Consider the following 23294-nt stretch of genomic DNA (forward strand, 5'->3'; position numbering starts at 1 on the left):
TAATCTTCATAAAATATTTCCACATATAAAATTATACATATAACATCTCATTTGAGCTATTTTTATATTTAAATATTATACTATAATAATATAATATAAGAAATTGCATAATATATTCCAGATGAATATTCAACATGAAATAATATATTCAAGCAGAACTTGGAATTTTACATAGTATAATTAACATATAATCGATAGAATTTACATGTAAAATTTTAAATTTTCATCTTTAATGAAAAACAACGTGACAAAATTATAATTAGCTTATAAACTACGATCCAAATTATCCTACTAACAATTTCAATCTCAAGATAGTCGTCGCTCGAAGCAGATTCTATTCTGACGAGTACAGCATCGTTTACGCTTGTTACAAAACCCAAAGCCACGGTGTCTTTCTTCATTTCCGGTCTTTGATTCGGCGGAAAGGTGTATGTAATGATTCCTTTTCCTGGTCCGAATTCATAAGCCGCCGCTTCTGCAAAAGAACAATTGCACGTGTTAAATAAAAAAAGCTTAGAATTAAATCAATCAAAAAAAAACTTTAGAAACTTTAAAAGCTTAAAATGTTTTTTTTCTTTTTTCTATTTTTATAATATTAATGCAAAAAATTGATGCATTTAAAAGTTATCGAACATTTAATATATTAAAATATTTATTGCATTGAATATTTTTTTAATTAATAATTTTTGCTAATAAATAATTAAAAATCAAATTATTTAATCTTTATAATATTCAATTGGAAATAATACAATCTGAATATAATCTTTATATGTATAATATGATTAAAAATCTCTGATCTAATAAATTAAACTGAATTAATTTAAAGTAATCTGAAAACAATTTATTAAACAATATTTTTAAGAACAAAAAAGATATTTCAAAAGGAAAAGAAGAAATTTTATTTATAATGCATTAGTATCCTATTATAAGGATTGCTTTAATTAAACAAATTTTTCAAATATGTTATTTTTTCTTAAAATATTCAGTACGTAACATATATTTTTACAGTAATAGCATTGAATCATACTCAACTTGAGTGCTCTAGATTTAAATAATCAGATATAGAGTATTTCACAAAATAGATAACTATATTTCGTTTCGTCACGCAATCTTGAATGAAATAGTTTTTATACAACAATTTTTTATAATAAAATAGAACATCGAAAAAGCTATTAATTTCAAAAACTTTTGAGACATAAAATATATTTATAGAAATCGAGTTAGTTTTAAAATTGATTTATTATTTTACTTTTGCCAGTATGATATAAATTTAATATATTTTAAAAAGATGAATTAATCTATTCATTTTTATGAAAAAAGCACAGATGCAGCGCACCTGCTGTGCGTAACAACAAAACAAGTTATATCATAAAATATAAGTATAATATAATCGTAAAATTTCAATATTACATTATTATATCAAAAATATTTTTAATAAAATAAATAGAAAATTGAAAAATTTAAGTTTAGAAATTGAACTTTTTGATATTTTTTAAATTAAAGATATAATAATTAATAAAATACTTAAATATCTTAACAAGTAATTTTGAATTTTTAAAAAATATATTTAAAATATTAAAAAAAGTTAAAGTGGATGATATTTGTACTTACTATAATATATAAAATAAATAAGATAACAATAATTTCTATCTATAAGAATAAATTAAAAAACTTTCATCATATATGTATATTTGATAAGTAAACAAATAGAATAAATGTATCTCCACTCTATAAACAAGAGATAGAATAAAAAATGAGTTAAAACTCTTGAATAAAAACAAAAACAAATATAAATATATGTTTGCAGTAGGATTATTCGTTTTTCTATTCATGGCAATGATTTTTCCATTCATAAAAATACAATCATAAAAACTTTTATATAATATTTTATAACAAAAACTCATCTAATTTGAAAAGTTTTATTTCAAAATTTATGTATACATAAAACATAATAGGAATTTTTATGGAGAATTCTTAATTTTCAACTTCAATTCAAAAGTTTTAGCACTTTTCATTATTAATGAATCATAGATTGAAATCTGAATATTTTATATATTAAAAATTTTGCTTTATTTTACAATATTACAAATTTCCATTTAAAAAATAATAAGAACAAACTTTTTCATGTTCTTAAAATAATATTTTCTTAAAAAAAAATTGCTTCGGCTATTATTTGTTCTATTCACGAAATTTTATTTTAATTCAAAATCTTTCTTCATTTCAATAGTATAACTCAATACAATTCGCATCAGAATATCATATGGACATTTATAATTGATTATATAATTTATTACAAGCTCACAAAATTTCATAAGAAATCAAATTTTCTTTGATCTCAAAAACACGATTTCTTGGTTGATCTCACAAGATATACAAAGTATACAAAAAGATATATATCTTTGTAATTGATTGTACTCTAACTAATCGTACTGTAATCAATCAAAGATAATCGATCTAAGCATGAAATATGCATTTTGTTTTTTACCTTCGTTACACGTCGGTCCTGTGAAACTGGTCATGTCACAATCGCATGTATAACTGTTCCATTGTTGGACGCACGTGCCATGATTCGAGCATACGTCGTGTGTACACTTTTTGCCAGGATGCAGATTGGCGTACATATCGCAACCGGATTCTACTAAAGAGCTAGGGACCACCGCGTCGGAAATCAGATTGGTACTCTCGCCACTAAGATCCAACGATGCGAGACATCCCTCGAAACCATGTTTGCTGAGTATTTGTTTCGGTAGCTGACCATACTGTGATTTCTCCACACCACCTGGAATTGGATAAATATTGTGTCAGTTGGATGGAAATTGCGATTTTCTTTTTTTCTTTATTTTAATAATATGATATAATATAATATAAAATAAATGGTAGATTATATAAATAATTTTTTAACGATTAAATTTTTTTATAATAAAGTATAACATTTATAATAAAGTATAAGAATAAAAATATATAGAATATATTTTTATAGCTAAGCTATTCAATTAAAATTTAAAAAAATAAATTTAATAATTAATCATGGGAATATTTGTTATAAGATATATTTGCATTTAAGATAAGATATGAAATTGAAAGATTCAATGTTAATTGCTGAATGTATAGAATTATATGGAAATTAATTATTAATAATTATGTAATAATGATATGATAGAATAAAAATAATGTAAATATTTGAAATAAATTAAATATAAAAATACTTGAAATAGTTGGCACTTATATTCAATAAAATCAATAAAATAATATCTATATATATTATTATTTATAATATATTTGGATAAGGCCTTTATTCTATAGATAAATATATTCTATATATTTCTAATAGATATATTTGATTTTTATAAAATTATTATTACAGAGATTATGTTTTGATTCTTTGATTTCTTTTTTATTTTCATTCTATTAATAACTTCAGATTTATTTTTTCTAAAAAAAAGATATTAGATGAAAGTTATTTTTAATGACTAATTTAATAATCGATGTCCAATTTATCTTTTATTTATAATAATTTTAAACAATAAATAAATCTGTTGCTAATCGCTTAAAATTTAAATAATTTTATTAATTCAAATTTTTTTCATTCTTCACATTCTTCTAATCTATTTGTCATAAACAGAAATAATAAAATAAAAAACGTGTTCATAAACTATTCTAAGTAATCAAAATTCTAAGTGATCAAAATTTATAGTTTCGTGTACATTTTTGCAAATAGTTTTTTTTATAGTCATGTATTAGTTTACAAAATGATAATTTAATCTATTAAATAATTTATTCTTTCTAACTATACAATAAAAGAATCTTTTTTCTAGATATTGTTTTTTCAATATGCATCAATAAAAAGATATATGGAAATATTTTAATTACTTTAGCTGATCGAAACATAGAGCATTTTAAAATTTCTATATTTAATTACAGTATAACGCAGTTCGAAATAATTTTCATTAAACGAACGAGCTATCTCGAATTTATGGCAATGAAAAACAATGCGAATAATCGGATCATCTCAGTTCGTCGAATCTTATGATTTTCGAATTTAATTCGCGTCATGGATGCCATTTTTCAGTCACGAAATAATTTAAAAATCATTATATGATAGTTACAGATTTTTTGTTTTTTTATTTATCCACAACAAAATTTATTTATTTCCGCTATTAAATTTTGAATATTAAAAAATCATAAATTTAGTTCATGACAAAAAATGAATTTATTACCAATTGTTTGATTATTTTTATGTATATTTTTATGTTCTATTGATTAATGCCAAGCTATATAAGAACCAAAACAAATAAATAATGAAAAAGTTAATATAAAATATTTAAGAGTTATACACATTGTATTTACAAATCGAAAATTATTTGCAGAAATATGTACAATTATTATTCCAATTTGTATATATTTAATAATCAAAAATTTTATTGATAGATAAATAATTATATACAGATATATAATATATATAAAGTCCTAAAAATATGGAAACGTAGATTTTAGAAACAAAAATTTTTGAATTGAGTTTTATTAATAGTTAAAAATTATTAAAAACATTGGCTAACTACCTAGAATCTACCAGAGTACAGATAATTTTATATTATTCTAAGTTAGATTTTATTTTTATTATGCTTTTGAAATTAATCTAATTAATTATATAAATAATTATAGAAATCATAGTCAGCATTTTTGTTCCCGTTTTATTCTTTATTAACATTTATTATAGGAAATACATAAGAAAAATACAAATTGGAATTAATATTTAGAAAAAATTATGAAGAATTGCTTAAGAGCTTTTGCTTGTATTTTTTATATCTTTGTTTTTTTAAATTATGATTCTTTTGTTGAATTCTGAATCAGAGACATGGATAGATAATTCGATTTCACTATTCGAATTGAGACAAATTAATTCAGAAATCCCAAAGATCATTGATTAATTTGGGAAATATAAAAAAATTATATAATCATTAACATTTTGTACATATTTACTATTTAACATTTAGTTTTGTTTATGTTTTATCGATATTTATCGATAAATATTTTAAGGATTAATTTTCTTTCTTGATTCTATGAATTGTGAAAGAAAATATATAAAAAAATATATAAAAAAAAAAATAAAAAAAATAAAAAATAAAAAAAGAAATAATAAAAGAAATAAAATTAAATATATATTTTAACGCAATAAAGATTTTTTTTTATTTTGTAACTTATCCATATATATATAAGTGTAATAAAATATATATAATGGAGGATTCTCTTGTAACATCATAAAAATATAACTTAATAATAAAAATTATCATTCGTCAAACTCCATCGTGACTAAACAATTCTTTATCACGTTTTATTTTACTATATAGACTAGTATAAAATGTCAAAAAATCGAAATTCATATTCAAAAAAATATAACTAATTATCTTGGATCTTTTGAATCAAGGTTCGTTTCTTTTAACTATTTTTTAATGTTTATTGCAAATTTATTAATCTCTTATATAGTTCAATTATGAAGAAAGTTAGTAACTATTAAATAGTAAATATTAAAATAAATTTTTGTATCATTTTGTAATTTGCTTTGCTAATAAATTAAACACTAAAATATAATATTTTGCTACAAAAATTGATAAAATTATTTATTTATTATTATTTATTATTCTATTTTTTAATGTAAATAGTTTTTAAATATAAATACAAATGAAAAAAAGCATTAATTATAATATAAAATATTTTTTTTAAAATGCTAATATATTACTTTGATATTTTTAAAGTACAGATCAAAATTTAATCGAATTGCCATGAATGAATTCTTTAGAAAAAAATTCTTCACAATTGGACATTAAAATTTTCTATTTTCTATTATTTTATTATTTAAAGTTAATTGTCAATTGTATATATTAAAACAAAAATAAATATTTAACAATATTTTAATCATATCAATCTTTTTTAGAAAGAATTACGAGAAATTGAAATTAAATATTAAGGAGTTAAAGAACAATTATGAAGAACTATTCAAAAAATGCAACATATTTAATTACTGTTCTGCTATTCAGTTTTGTTACTATGCTTTTAATTATTCCATCAAAATGTGAAGCCGTTAGCAATGATATGCAACCATTGGAAGCTCGAACTGCTGATTTAGTCCAGCAGCCAAGATACATTATTGATGTTCCTCCTAGATGTCCTCCAGGTTCTAAATTCGTTCATAAGAGATGTAGAGTCATAGTGCCTTAAATTCGCATGAACTTACAAAAAGTATATATTTTAAATTGATATTTTAAATTGAAGAGTTGCATGACTTAAAAATAATTATTATTAAATAAATATATATATAAATATGGAATTTATTTCTTATAAATGAAATTTATTATTAAATACAAAGAAATTTATAATAATTATGTGTAAAAAATATGATAATAAATAAATAAAAAAAAAATTTAAATGATTTAAGTGTACAAGATTAATTTTTCTTTGATATCTACTGTTTTTTAATTTCAGATTGTATCATTAATAATTATTTGTCCGAAATATATATGCAAAATATATAAAAGAAATTAATAAAATTAGGTATCGATATTTTATATCGATATCGATTAGATATTTATATCTAATTCTATTTTTTAGAAAATGGAATCATTTGATAAGTGTTTCTGATTAATTGTTTATAATTAGTTACTGAATATAGATATTTAAAATGTATTTTAAAATAATTAAATTTCAGCATAGAATATATTTTAAATTTATATTATATCGTTTCCAATATATTCTTATTATTTTATATAAATTTTTCATCTTATTCAATCATTAATTATTTCAGAATTTTAGAAATTCAATGTATAATAAAAAATCAAATGATACAAAGTAGAATCAGATATATAATATCATTACATGTTTCAGTTTCTTAAAAAGTTAGATTATTGACAGAGAGATGGCGCTGACTGTTACTAAGAGAGAATATACTTTTAAAATATAAATTAAATATTAAGTTTTTAATATAGTAATTTAGTTTAAATAAAATTAAAATATTCAATATTAATTGATACATGTATAAAATTATTCATATCAATATATAATAAAATAATTATATAATATATAGACGATAATACATAAAATAGAAATAACACAGATATTTGAAATAAATTAAAAATAAAAATAGTTGGCACCTGTATTCAGAAATAATACTATAATAAATGTAATAATTATAATAAAAAAAGATACAAAATAATTTTTCAAATAATAAATATATTTCTGTGAAGATTATTGTTATGATATCTATGATATATTTGGATAAGGCCTTTATTATATAGATAAATATATTCTATATACTTCTATATATTTTTAGCATTTATATTTGATTTTTATAAAATTATTATTACAAAGATTATGTTTTGATTCTTTGATTTCTTTTTTATTTTCATTTTATTAATGACTTCAGATTTATCTTTTCTAAAAAAGAGATATTAGATGAGAGCTATTTTTTAATTTAATAATCAATGTCTAATTTATCTTTTATTTATAACAATTTTAAACAATAAATAAATCTGCTGCTTGTTATAATCAAATTTAGATAATTTTATCAATTCAAATTTATGTAGCAATGATAGAAGTATTTTAATAAGAATTCGATAATTATTTATATTTAAATAAGAAGTAAATTTGTCCAAAAATTTTTTTCATTACATTCTTTTAATTTGTCATAAACAGAAATAATAAAATAAAAAACATATTGACAAACTGTAATCGTGACTGAAATTTATAGATTCATGTACGATTTTTGCAAATTTTTTTTTTATAGTCATGTATTAATTTTACAAGAAGATAATATATATTTAATACATACCGATTATCAATAAATTTAATCTACTAAACAATTACCTTTTTTAAGTATATAATAAGTAGAAAAAAATTTTTTTTTCTAAGAGATATCTTATTTTTTCAATATCAATAAAAAAAGAAATAAGAAAAAGATGGAAATATTTTAATTATTTGATTAACTGATCGAAGCAGAGACCATTATTTTAAAATTTCTATACTTAATTATGCTATAACGTAGTTCAAAATAATTTTCATCGAACGAATGAGATATCTCGAATTTATGGTAATGGAAAGCAATGCAAGTAGTCGGACGTGTGATCGTCTCGGTTCGTCGAATCCTATGATTCAAATTTAATTTGCATCATGAATGCCATTTTTCAGATTTATTCGACTTCATTATTCGAATCGAGTCAAATCAATTCAGATAATCATCCTGAAAATCATTGATTAATTTCGAGGAAATATAAGAAAATTATACTTTTTTTTAACATTTCGTATATTTTTATCATTTAATATTTAATTTTGTTTATATATTTTTTTTTATATCGACATATTTTAGAGATTAATTTCTTTCTTGATTTTATGTATTATAAAAGACAAAATATATAAAAAAAATGAAACATGAAATGATAAAAAAATAAAATTAAAATGTATTCTAACATAATAAAGATTTTTTTTTATCTTGAAATTTATTCAATATAAGTAATAATATGTGTATATATAATGGAGAATTCTCACATGACTACTAAATGACTGATAAAAATTATCATTCGTGAAACTCAATCGTGATTAAAAAATTCTTTATTACGTTTTGTTTCACTACATATAAATTCACTATATAAATTCACTACATATATAAAATATCAAGGAAATCATTTATAAATTGAAATTCGTATATAAGGAAAATACAACTAATTCTTTTGAATTGAATCAAGGTTTGTTTCTTTAACTATTTTTTAATGTTTATTGCAAATAATATCTTATATAGTCCAATTGTGAAGAAAGTTAGTAACTGTTAAAACAAGATTTTGTATTATTTTGCTTTGTTATTAAATTAAACATTAAAATATAATATTTTGGTACAAAAAATGATAAAAATATTTATTTATTATTATATTATTAAATACAAATATTGTTTTTAAATATAAATACAAATAAAAAAAATTTAATTAACTATATTACAAAATATTATTTCTTCAAATTTTTTATAATTGATGTTTTTAAAATACATCAATTAAGATTAAAATTTAATCAAATTGCTACGAATGAATTTAATGAATCTTTAGAAAAAAATTTTCCATAATTGAAATTTTTAAATTTTTAAATTATAAATCCAAGGAGAATAAAATATTTTGTTTGTGATGTTTTATGATTAGAATGTATTTTTCAAAGATGATTAAATGAAGGTCTCAATTGAAAATAATCGATATCAAACATTTCGAGTCATCGTCGAGATATTTAAGATATTTAAGATATTTAAAGAATATTTTTTATAGGAAAACACTTGTGGAAATTATGAAGATTAAAAGAAAGAATAAAAAAAAAATTATATAATTGTTTCTAAATCTAATAAGAAATTAATGTTTCTTACTTAATACGAATATTTCATATTATAATTATTTTTGATTATGATATAATTATAATATAACTAACTAATTATAATATTTATAAAAAATACTATTTATAACAGATGATAAAATCATATAGTTTTTTTCATTTTAAATTGAATGTAACTATTCCGTAAAAATTCAAAAAAAGGAAAAAGAAAGATAATGGAAAAGAGAGAAAAGAAAAAAAATCGTTTATTATACAAAATTATTTTTATTATATAAGAATAAATTATGTAACGAATAATAAAAAATTTAACAAAAAATAAAAATTAGAAAATAATTAGTTTGAAATGATATTTTTAATTTATATTTTTTTTTCAATCAATTTTACAATATATGTTTTTGATTTACATGAAAATCTGTGCAATTTCATTATCAATTGATAATTTTACGTTAATTTCTTTTCTGTATTTGAATTCATCATATTAATCAATTCGAAAAGATAACAAAAATTCCAACATAAAAATTGTAAATAATAATGTCATAATTCCAAAAATTATTGAATCAAATATTGTATTTAGATTGATGGGAATTGCGAATTTTTGACCCTTTTATAATCTGCATTTATCACTGTATTATCGCATTATCATCTTAGTCATATCATTGAAATGACGACACGATGGAAAACGTATAAATCTAATCTGTAGCGGAATACTGTGGTTATTCACGCCGGATATGTTCGTTAAATTGCCAGGAAGCAGATCGTTCGTTATTTGACGGTGATCAGAAAGATTTATTTTATTTTTATTTCAATCTCTATCAATCAGTGTTTCGTCGATATTTTACTTGTTTACACGCGATTTTAAATAATTGAAATAATCATATTAATAATTTTATAATTTGTTATAAAAGTAATTCGAATAATTGGTGAAGATATCGAATTTAGATATTAGAATTGATCGAGCAATATGTTACTTTTAACAAGTGGTTTCTTTGTTATTCTCATTGTTCAATTGCCAATAACGTTGGCAAGATTTATGGTCAACGATGAGTTGGACAAATTACCTGATAAGTGGAGGGTCGTGTCACCAGAGTTGAAACCTCCGCAAATTGAGCTCAAATTGTTAAAAGACTCGAAGAATAAAAAATATACGAGTAGCATAGAATACATAATTACGCATGACAACGTAGAGTTGAAGAATGAAAACATTGATAAGAACATAGAAAAAAATAAAGTTGATATCGATTCGAAAAAAAACATCAAGGATGGGAGTAAAAACGAAAAAAATAAACCATTTATTTCTAGAAGGATTATTGGCGTCAATATATGTCCTAAGAATCAAAAATTAGATTACTTGGGAAGGTGTAGAAAGATCGTTCAGTGAGTTTTCTGCATTTAATATTTTTTTTATCTTTATATTATTTTTATATTATTCACATCGAAAGTTTCTATAAAAAATTTCTTTTTATTTTTTGCAATGTGATATAATTTCTTTTTAAATTATTAAATGTCACAATGAAATAATATGTGTACAGTATTCGAATACTGTATTCATTATTTCATTGAACTCAATTCAATCATAAAAATATAGAATAAATATTTCTTTCTTTAAAATAATAATTTTATTTATTTTCGTTTCTTTACGCAAATATTGAAACTGCTTGTTATCACTACATTTTTATCACATTTCAGTTTAACATGAATTGGAGAACAGCTGCAATTGATCAGAGTTTCAAGAATCTAGAATTGAATGCGATCATCACTTTACGAAAGTATGAAAGTTTTTTAAAAAAATCTCTCATATATTCTTTTAAAATTAGTGTAAAAAATAGTATAAAAATATACTTCCTATTTGTTTCCAATGATATAAAAAATCTTATACATGAATGTACTCAGAAATTCTTTCAGTTTCAATAATTTATGAATTTAAATTAGATAATCAAGAAACTTTTGTTTTTTTTATAATATAAAAATATATGATAAAATAAAGAATTATTTGTAAAATCCGAGGAATACTATTCTACAGATAGCTAAATGATTATTGAGATTTAAAATTAAGTGTGTAATGAAAACTATAATTAAAATTATGTAATTTTTATGTAAATCTTTTATATAATAAATTTAAGAACTTTCTAAAAGATTATTATAAAATTTGTAAATGAAGTTTTTTCAATTGTTATTTTTATTGAAATTCTGCTTTTAAATTATTGTATATATATCCTTGTTAAATTTAAACAATCATCTTTAAAATTGAAAGTAAGAAAATTATTCATTTTCTTGAGTAAAACTTGGATATTATAAATTATAAATTTTTTTAATATTTATACTTCTATAGTATTATTCTTGTATAGTATTATTTTATATCAGTCAAAAATTGTTTTTGTTGTTATGAATATTTCTGAATGCCTATGGAATATGAAAATTATATGAAAATAGTTTATGAAAACATGATTATTATCCGAATCATCGCTATTTTCGTTAAATCTGTTTCGTTAATTCTTTCAATGACGCTTGTTATCATTTATCATATTTTCAATTAAATCTATATTCATCATTTTCGATTCTATGTAATTAAATCTATGTAATCTATTTTTTTTTTCGTATATATAGAATATATTAAGCATTTGTTTTTTATCGATCTAGATAACAGATATTCGAATAATCTATTTATATTTTCCTTATTAAAGACATATAAAAATATTTTAATTTTCTATTTTAAAGTAATGATTTCTTTTCTATTACATGCATTTTTCTTTTTCACCACAAGAAAAACCATAAATTCTTCGTAATTACCCGATTATTTATATATTTTAATTAAAATATGATACCGATACAGGCCAAGACAGGAGGTTAAATTTCATCTTTCCTTCTTTCTTTTAATTCTCTGCAAAAATAGACAGTCCTGAAAGGAACAATATGTTCGAACACATTTCTTTCCCTTTTAAAACTCATATTGATAAATTTGCTACGCGCGATTTAGATTCAATATTTCCAAATTTGATTCCAAAAATCAATGCCAATCACTGACGCAATGAGACGCGATAAAGCGATTTTTTTTTCGAAAATATCACTAATTTGTATCACTATCGGTATCACTATTTTTATAAACCGATATATATCTGATCGATGTTTTCATTCTTGCGTGATATTACGGGGGAGAGGAAGGGGAGGGGTGTGCTCATCGATTTTCAACTTTCGGTTTTTATCTTGCTGCCCGAATGTATCGCCCCTCTCCCCCAATCTCTCCACGCTTCTGGTTGGCCGCGATTTATCGTTCCCGGGGATTTTCGAAATTCATAAAGTAATATCTCGCCTTCGAAGAAGTATCGTGATACGCTTTTACCCTCGTCGAAGGTTAAAGATATTTCACGGAACAACGTTCCTTGGCTCGAATAAATGTATCGACCGTTTTATATTTGAAGCGAATAGCTATAGATTAAATTCCTGTTTTATGACGTAATATCGCGCCAGTTTTTCTTTACTTTTCCCTGTTATTTTATGCACGTGGCATAAAAATAAAGTAAATATTGTTCAAGTGTGTGAATAATACGCATTAGTCTGATATATAAAAATCCGATACATTGAAGATAGACGTTTCGTTTATAAGTATCGGGATGTTTGTTGTTTTCATGAGAAAATGAACTGAATCAGATAAATCGATTGAAATTGTTTACATTACGTAAGAACGTATGATAAAATTTCTTAAGATTATATTGCAAGAATCATTGGAAAGTAATAGATTAGAGCGATTCTAATAAGTAATTATAATAAGTAAAATTTTTTATTTTGATTTAAAATCGATTGGAGGTGACGTTAAAGAATATATTTTAAACTTTATTTTAATTTAAATTAAAATTGAAGAAATCTGTGGGAAATAGTTGGTCGAAATATAAATTTGCTTTGTTGAATAATTTATAATATGTACAGAACCAAATGATATTATAGGAAAATCACGTAATATGAATTATTAATTAAAATTGATCATGAAGCATTTATTTATGTTTATAAATTATAAAAAGTATCTGCATGTATATTTATTTTTATTTACCAATTTATTTTCCAGAGTATTCAATTTATATAATTAAAGAAAACTTACTTTTAATACTAAACTATATCGTTATATGAAAGTCAGTCATATGAAAGTGCTATTAAATCATGATGTATATTAAATTAATTATTATTTAAATGCTATGATAAATATAATGATGTGCAAATATTTTCTGTACTTACTGTATTCATGATACTAATACACTGGTAAATATTACTAGTATTACACGAGAATATAGAAACCCTTGTACAAACTAATAAATTGCTATTTCATTGTGTAAAATTAATTACGGTTTTCATGCTCGTGTTTAGTTCAACTTGTTTAATCTTGTTCGCTTAGCGTTGTATAATTTGCAAAATTCATGATAGTTGTCGAAGAATTCAATATCTATAATAAAACTATTGGAACGAAGCAAAATATAATTTTAGCCACATTATTCTTTCCATCATTGATCCCATAATCTTAAATACCAAAGTATTTTTGTGATATTGGAATACTTGAATTCGATGCATGCATTTATGAAAAGAGAATCTTTATTACAAACGATTCACTCACCGATATATAAAATTCCATCCAGGTCAAGATTCTCGTTGCTACCCTGACTATTCACAGCGGTGACGTGGTCGTCAACTGCGAGAGTATGTCTTTTTGGAGCTGGCCTTCCGATGCTGACGGCGTGCCACTTTCCATCGTTCAGCTTGGATCTCGAAGTGTCTCTGATCCTGACCGGGCCATCACCGAGGTCGAACACATAGTGAATATGCCCGTTTACTAACTCGACCGCGATGAAATCACGTTCACGACCGGCGTTGTACAGAATTAAACCATTTGCCTCGCGTGTTTTGAACTGGAAGATGAAAGAAACGTATTAATGGCAAAAGAAAACATATAAATTTGTAACCTTATTTATGTATTTAAATGTATTCGTCGATGAAATATAGAATTCATAAATTTTACTTCATACTAGTTTTATAGAAATTATCTACAATCATTTTTCACCAATCGATTTATTAAATTTTTTCAAAAGCTTGTAGATAATTATATAATTTTTTTTTTATAAAACTGATAGAGAATCTTAAAAATAAACTTATCTTAAGTATTTTACAAGTCAATTTTTACTTGTATACAATTTTAAATATCGATAACTGTTATTAGTATAACTGGATAAATAAAATTTTATCACTTTCCATATTATTGTGCGTCAATGATAATAAAGTATCAATAAATAAATACGAATCAATAAATATATGTATTAATAAAATTCAATCGATAAAAAAATGTATCGATCAATTCAATGTTCATAATTCATATATAAATAAAAGATCAATTCACAATCTTTCAATCATCTTTGAGGTACAATTTTACTTTCGATTATACTCAAGACACATATAGTTTTATCGTGATTATATGCCACTTAACTTCGCTTCGATTACGAAAACTGATCACGCTCTTTCCACGAGAATCAAAGGACGAGAGAGGAAGTGTGGTCTGGGATAGGCGACCGGAAGTCCTATGAAAGGCAGCGGAAAAAGCAGAAATCCGTCAATTACTGGCCGGTGTAATTAGGAAGGTGACAGGCAGAGAAGGTTGTCTGTCACTTGGCATGGAAGAACGAGGCATGATTGGGTTTTTACGTGCGGCACCGTGACACGTGCCGCGATTAATCCGTAGTTTGGGCATCGAGTCGTGAGCAAGGGTGGGGAAGGTCTAATTGGGCTAACCTTTTGTGGGGACGCGTCACCGTTGACATTTCATTTCCTCTGTGGCCCCTGTGATGCGAATTTTCCGATGTGGACCGAATCGACTTTGTGGAATATTTATAGGGCACTTCACAGAACGTTTGAATTTTCCAAAGATCGAGATTCGAGATCGAGCGTTTGAACGTGTATCTCTGTTTATGAGTCACAAGAAACTTGCCAACTTTTCATTAATATATTAATAGTTAATGTTAATTTATAAATTTTTTTTTAACATTGAAATTATAAACTACTTAAGTATTTCTTTTTTGTAACGGTTCCTTTATTTATTTGATTGCAAATCATATATGATTTTATAAAATTCAGAAGAAATGAAAATAATACTAATACATAAATTTTTCTTTAAAAGTTGAGAAAATTTGTTTAATATTTATATGCTGAATTAAAATTGTATACTATATTTTAATATAATACATTTTGCTTTTTTATTTTTCCCAATATCATTATAACTGTTGTTTCTTGCTTAATAGATTCATATCAAGATATTTTAAACTACAGTTTGTATATTTATAATTACGTATATCATATTATATCAACGTTTATTCATAATCTATTTAAATAATTTATAAATAGGAAATGCATATATTATATTTATTATTGTAAAACTGATCAATCAAATGAAAAAAGTTAAATACTTATCGATTGATAACACGTATCTATTCCACGATGTCTACATTGGTAGAATATTTTTACATCGAAAGTGTGCTTGTTTTACGATTGTGGGAAAAGTTGTGTGAATTTAGTATGAAGCAGTTGTTTCTAGTTTCTATTCGAAGCTTCCGGGTGTAAGCCCTGTCCAACAAGAATTATACCCCGATGTTCCGTTTCCTATGTACGAGTATATCGTCACATGTTTCTACCAAGTGATTTAATGTACAATAGACTCCCTCTCGACTGGCCTTTATAGAACTGACTGTTGATTAAATAAATGATTGGCCGGTTAATTCAACGATACGTATACGAGAATTGTTCTTCATACAAAATTAAATTTGCATAAACATATATAACTATTACATTAGAAAAATAGAGATTCTGTTTCATTTTCTTAACATTTCCTATCTCTTTTATATTATGCAGATTTTCATATATTTATATTTTTCATAAATACTAGCAATCTAAGAAAAATATATATATAAAAAAATCACGGTTTGTTTCTAAGATTACAAACCAGATAAGAAATATCTATTGTATAACATTTTATTTATATATATATATATATTTCTATTATATAACTAATTCTATTTACGATACGCAAAATAAGTTTCATTAAAATATTATTATAAAAATCTTTTGAAACTATCCAAACAATTTTTCCTATATCAAAGATTTCACGTAATTAAATTTTAACTTTTTTTTTTTACAAAAATTTTACCTGGAAATAGATGTTCGTTTCCACGTACGCTTTCAACACAGGTAAACCGACGAACGTGTGCTTTGACGTGAAAGTCACAGGATGATGCACTGGATGGTTCCGCTTCCCGAATTTCCCTGTGACTCTAATAATCGGCGTTACACCTTGATGAGATGCCTGATGATTTCCGGAGCTACGCGCTATTTCCAGGTACGGATAACCGTTGAACCAGATTTGCTGGAGCTGGCCGACGAAATGCGGGATTTCCTCCCCTGCGTGCAAGTAGCCACCGACGTGGAGCGTCCGAAATTCCAAAATGCTCTGTTTGCCAAGCTGCGTTTCGGCTGTTGAAGAGAGCGGAGGATTTTTTTAGAATTTATCGGAAATTACGATAGGACGAGCTGCTTTTATTCGAAATTAAATCGAAAATAATTTTGAATAAAAAAAAATGGAATAAAACACGAAGACAATTGGATTCACAAATTCCAAATTTCATTTTCGAATAATGATAATCGAAATATTCGTATGACGAAGTTTCACACGAGAGAAAGAATTGTTATTTTGATCTTTTTTATTTGATCATAATTCTTCGCAATATAAACTTTTGTGTTATTAAATATTAAATTGCCTTGAACATTTTTTGAATTTATTATGTGCAGGAATGATAAATTAGAATTGATCGTAGGTGAGCGAATGTAAATATGATGTGCAATATGTGGTTGAATGCGATGGATGAAAAGCGGATAAACAATTATCATACGGTGCTTGAATACTGAGTTAAATCGTGTACTTATTTGATTTAATTATATTAATAAACGTTCTCCATAAATTGCAATTATTTCAATAATAATATATGAATTTGCACTTCGTTATTTTCCAGGTATATATACTGTTATATTATTTTGGAGAGAGAGAATTGAATTTCATAATAAAGATCATTACTGTATATGAAGAAAAATTTGTTTTTTTTATAAGAATATAAGATATTAGAATATAATAAGTAAATTTTTTTAAAAATATCTAAATTGATTAGAATAACAATATTGGAAAACAATAAATACATAAAAATGAAAACTATATACATGGATAAATAAGTATAGATATAAAAAGTTTCATTTCTATTTGTTCTTTTTCAATGTTCTTTTCAATTATACTAAAGACACGTTTCTAATAATATTTAACATATTTTTCTTAATAATAAATTTAATATAGAATTTACCTATCCTTTCTTAATTGAAATTTTAATATTATAAATTATAATCTAGAAGTATTGATCTAGAATCCAAACTTATTTCTATCCAATTTTAAAAAAGACACTGATTAAGTAAACTATTTCACAATTTTTTATTATAATAAGAATCAATTGTTTGATAAATATTTTCAATTTCAATATTCTCTTCAATTCTCTCATCCTTACTTTCTTGCCAGACTTTTTAATCACCGTTAAATAAAAAGGGATCGAGATTAAGACAAAGTCATTAATAAGAATCCAGCCTTGTAAAACGGAAGAGTGTACTTGTGAAAGTCGAACGAAACTTGGTCTGAAAGTTACACGGGAACTATTTTAATTATTAGTTGGCCCTGGGATTGTTCTCATCCAGGGACAATGAAAGCTCGATATCGGCGCATTGTTCTTTGCGACTATCTTACCGGACTCAAAGCCATTAAGCTTAATTGTCCTCGCGCACAATGCACTGAACTTTGTAAATTAGTAGTGCGATGTAAGTATCGACAGCAGTTGCTAATAAATCTACCAAATTGCCTTCAAAGGATGCTCTTTGTTGAGAGGTGAGAAAAGAGAATCGTTTTATTATAAAGATTTGCACGGATATTCATTTATTGTGAGATTTTATTCTTTTTTTTTTTTATAATTTTTGAAGAATATTTTCAAAAAATTTTAATATTTGAATTCTTCGAAATATTTCTCACGAAAGAAAAATTAAATTAAAAAGTTATCAAAAATTATGATTTAGCAACGAGATGTTTATTGGTAATACAAAAGATAAGATACAATGAAATGTACCTCTCCTTGAAGAGATTAACGAATAATTCGTTTTATATCTTTTTTTCCATATTTACAGATTTAATTTCATATTATTTTCATATTATATACGAGAAGAAAATTGAAAATTATAGAAAATAAAATGTATTTTCATCGATAATGTAAAAATATCGAAACTTGAATTTTATAACACAAATTTATTTTAAAATAACTTATAACACTTCTTAATTCTTCTATCTTGATTCTATTTAAACACAAAATATTGTTTGCTTGTAATATTTTTGATATAATGATGATAATAATTTCGCGATAAATTATGAAGGATTTTGAAATTTTTAATAAATTTCATTCAAGATGACAGTGCTTCATTTTTTAAAACAATATTATCGAAACAATATAAACTTTTATTTCAGACAAACTAATCGATCATTATATTTTTTTTACTTTCAATAACAGTTACTCTATTATTTTATTACTTTATCTATACTAATTCTAATTCTCTTACAATCATATAACCTAAATAAAACAAAGAATTCATAAATGATTCGAATCGTATTATTCTTTTTCCTACAGTCTCATTAAAAAATCTATCATATCACCAATAAATCGAAGCAACCAACTCTTTCTCTTCAACTTCCTTGGGATTGGGATCACAATCACAAATGTTTTTTCACTGTGTTGTGCAAATTTATTCATTTTGTACAGGGCCATCCCTGCAAATTCGAACCCAAATCGAATCGCGATACAGAGAATTCAATTTTCGAATAATTTCCAAGTTGTTTCAGTTTCGATTCGATCAAACGATAAGCATTCTCCGAGTTATAATCAAATTCTCGCCCCGAAGCGGGATGTAACTCGGCCGAATCGGCCGTACCCCGTTGAAATTTGCCAGCGGCGCGTGTAAGTTCACCGAAATTTCGCCAAACGTTGCCACGGAACTGCGGGCATCGTGATTAAAGCTCCGTGTGCACGTGTCTTCCGAAGGAACTCTTCCAATTTGCCGATAAACACGGATAAACGTTGCCCGATGAATTCCACGGCATCGTTGTTTGATGTCAATTTACGATTCAATTAAACTGGCTGACCCAATGGCCGGTCCAGGATAGGTCTCTATCGGCCGTTAGTCAACGCGACCCCTTCACAGATCACGGCCATATGGCTGGCATTGTAATTTCGAACATGAACTATGCCCTGTTTATCCCTCGTCAACGCATATGCGCAGGGTGTATCGAAAATCAAGGATGAAACGAGTCGAAAGAGAATGATTTCTTGCGTGAAAATAAATCAAAAGTGTGGAATTTTTTGTACAGGATTTTTTTCTCTCTTCGAGAAAATTGAATATGAAATTATTCGTTATTAAGTGAAATAAAAAGTTAGATATTTAGTTAAGATATTTCATTGATAAACAAAATATATAATTTTATACAAAATAGATAAATTATATATATATATATATATGCATAGAAGTTTACAATCTCAAGTCATGATTTGCTATGAATTGAATTAATATACTATGTTTATTAGATAAAAACACATTTATATACTATAATATATTAACTATAAATTTTTTAAATATTTTTCTTTTATCTCAAAGAAAATAAATTAATTTTATCTTATCATAATAGTTTCATAGTTATCAATAATAATACAAATTTTAAAGATAAAAATAGTAAGAATAATAAAAGATAAATCATTGTTATACTTCATAACATTCTCATTTTTATATCCTTGTATATTTCAATTATGTGGATCAATAAAGGTGTTTTAATATTTTGCAGTTTCGTTTAATCCAATTTGAAAAATGTATTTGTATAATCATAATAATTTATAAAATTTGGTATATTAAGCACAGATTTGAATAAATATTGCAAATATATAATCATTTTATTTAAAAAATTTTAAAAATCGTAATGTTTCTAAACAATAATTACGGCAATATTTTTTCTCTTTAAAATATCTTGTCGTGAAAATAATTACAAGATTCATAAATTAGTTTTCCAGAGAGCAGAAACATTGAGGACACAAACTTTTTTAGAGTTCATCCATTATATTAAAAATGTCTTTGATATCTTTAATAGAAAACAAGGATTGAATATTAAAATTTTATTAATCCTATAATATTTATCTTCAAATAAATAATAAGTAAAAGTTATTATCGCTAAAGTTTCTGATATTCATTATTTCACGAAGAAAATAAACTTTATTTGATTAATTCTTTTCATCTTTCTATGCCGATATTTTTCTCACATCTTAAAAGTTATTAAATTTCCCTAGTCAAAGTAAATGTAATCCACATCGTTCAAAACTGAAATTATCTTTCGAGATGAACTAGAATTTGTATCTCGGTTAATGAAGTAATTTGTGGCGTTCAAAGAACGTCGACTGGAAGTTTAGAAGATATATCGTTGCAACGATCTCAAAGCCTTTCAAACATTATTGATTAAATATATTTCACATGTTCCACGTGTATCACGATAATCTTTTCAATTAACACTCTTTAATTAGATTAATTTTAGTTTTTAGTTTTACTAATTGGAAAATTATGATATGTAAATATATAAGAAATACATATTTTTTTCTTTAAAAAAAATATAGAAAAATTCAATAATCAGATTTAAGTTAATCAAATTAAAAAATAAGAATTCATTTATCTATTTCTTTAATCCAAGATGGCGTATATCTTAATCGTATTTGAATATCGGACAATAAATTAAAAAACAATATTACAAAAATTAATTCTTTTACTAATCAAACAATATTAAAACTTCAAGCAATGTTCAAACAAAATGGTATAAAACATTTCTTCTCAATAAGGATTGTTGGTCGCCGATTCAACGTTTTATTGCACACCGTCATCAATTTGCCGTCAAAGTCCGCCAATTCAAGAGCGCCATCTATGCACCCCACGCTTCGAAAAGCGAAGTTGGAACAAAGACGAATCTCGACAAAACAGAAATTATCGCCATAAATTTCCATTACGCGTTACCTCCTTCGATCCTACGCGAATTTCCACTGTGGACCGATTCATGCCCCAAGGCAAAGATCTTTGTCAGTTACAGTTTCTCGCGGGCAACAACCGAAGGATGTCATGCACTCAGTAGCGTAGTAATTATCGTGCGATCGATGCCAGAGACAAGCAACCAAGTGAAGGCCGTGTGGAGGTTATGGCGGTGCTGGTCGGTCAAGCAATTTAGGGTATTGCCACGTAACTCAATATTGCTGGCACTCGCCATCCATTTAATAGGCTGATCTGAGGAGCAAGTATGGGTATTCTGCTTTATTGGAGGACCATGATGCTTTCGAACGGACGTGCTCTCACTTGACAATAACCAAAAGTGCTGCTTTAGACGCTACCTTACTCCCTTATTCCCTTTGCTACGCGTTCGATATACCTACATCTGATCCAGTTTTGATGAAGTTGTGCAACGTCTGGCATTTCAATTTTGTTAATTGAAATTGTCCGAGTAAATGGCAAGATTGAATGACCTTTATACGATTCGAATGGTAAAAAATTCGATGGTATAATTATATGTAGATATATATATATAAATATTATTAGATTGGTGTTATTTGCTATATATAATTCCTTGTTACGATTTTTATACAGTGTGATAACTCGTTCTGAAACTGTTTTTAATATTTAACCAAATCATTATAGATCTATTAGATAGCGTTAGTTCACTTAGTTTTCTTCTTCTTCTCTCTTTTTCTCCATTTTTAATAAGTGTATTTAAACTTAACTTCTGATCACTCAGAATTAATATTATAATTCCAATGTCTAATCATTTCTGATCGTGAATTTTTCTTAATCCTACATCCCAAAATATCCCAAGAAATCGTCCTTTCTTCGTTACAACAAAAGAACAAACGAATTAGAAAAACAATTAATATTAATAAGCCATCGTAAACTGCGTAGTGGGTGAAGTAGAATGCAAATGACCGTTCGATAGATAGAGTAGTACGCGCAGCATTCGCACGCGAAACACAATTAGGCATAGTGTGCATATATATACGCGTGTATATGCGCACAGAAACGAAGGGAGAGAGATGCATAGTGTTGGTTATCGGTTATAGGCAACGATACACTGGCGGCCTAAATACGCTGCAAAGCGCATACATTACGGCCAGCTTTACAAGAGATTGGACGAGGCGGCATTGAAACTTTATGCACGACCCGGACAGGCCGATTGGATTTTCCGGCCTAGTCAGGCTACCATGTCCGATAAATATAGGAATACACGCATGCTTCCAATCGATTCGAATATTATTCGAAACTGTTCCAATCTTTTCTGGATATTCTAATTAAAATTTGAAGGTAGAAGGATTAATAAACGACTTCTTATTGATTTTATTTTTATAGAGAAGAAAAAGTGTATATTCTATTCACGTTTGATTTTTCTTCAGAAGAATTTAGTCTTTTCTTTTTTCTTGATAAAGTATTTATATTTGTATAATTAGCGTTCTATATGTTATTTGTTAATATATATTAATTTAGGATCAAATGTAAGAATTTCATTATTTTAAATTATGATTACAAAATTATGATTAATGAATGAAAAATTGTTCAAATTAAGTTTATAGATGTACATGATAATCTATAATAATTAATTTATTATTATATCTGTACTACACTTATCTAATCTATCTAATGTTAGGTGAAACATTTACTCCTTAGGGATTAATTATTCATTAATCAAATATAACTGTACCAGATATTATCTATATTAACCTCACTATATTATATATTTCATTAAATTAAAAATATATAAAGATATAAATGAAAATATC

The 23294-nt window shown here is 24.9% G+C and overlaps 2 protein-coding genes and 1 long non-coding RNA gene across 16 annotated transcripts in view; 2 read left to right on the forward strand and 1 right to left on the reverse strand.

Annotated features, from left to right (window-relative positions):
- LOC108001332 (neurexin 1) overlaps positions 1-23294 on the reverse strand; it is a 394345-nt gene that overhangs the window by 59856 nt on the left and 311195 nt on the right. For all 14 annotated transcript variants that reach the window (XM_062075807.1, XM_062075808.1, XM_062075805.1 and 11 more), the window contains 4 exons: positions 16526-16848; positions 13952-14243; positions 2486-2779; positions 297-475 (listed from right to left, as the gene is read on the reverse strand). In XM_062075807.1, coding sequence (XP_061931791.1) covers positions 297-475; positions 2486-2779; positions 13952-14243; positions 16526-16848 — 1088 coding nt within the window. The remainder of the gene's footprint in view (positions 1-296; positions 476-2485; positions 2780-13951; positions 14244-16525; positions 16849-23294) is intronic.
- Positions 5266-6427, forward strand: LOC108001335 (secapin-2). Its single transcript, XM_017062282.2, has 2 exons — positions 5266-5425; positions 5933-6427. Exon 2 carries the CDS (start codon positions 5983-5985, stop codon positions 6214-6216), a length of 234 nt encoding a protein of 77 aa, XP_016917771.1. The 5' UTR covers positions 5266-5425; positions 5933-5982; the 3' UTR covers positions 6217-6427.
- LOC133666176 (uncharacterized) lies at positions 9152-14352 on the forward strand. The gene is made up of 2 exons (XR_009829926.1): positions 9152-10126; positions 13974-14352. It is a non-coding gene; the product is annotated as an uncharacterized LOC133666176 (long non-coding RNA).

The sequence above is a fragment of the Apis cerana genome, linkage group LG5, assembly GCF_029169275.1.
Source record: "Apis cerana isolate GH-2021 linkage group LG5, AcerK_1.0, whole genome shotgun sequence".
NCBI classification, from domain to species: domain Eukaryota; kingdom Metazoa; phylum Arthropoda; class Insecta; order Hymenoptera; family Apidae; genus Apis; species Apis cerana.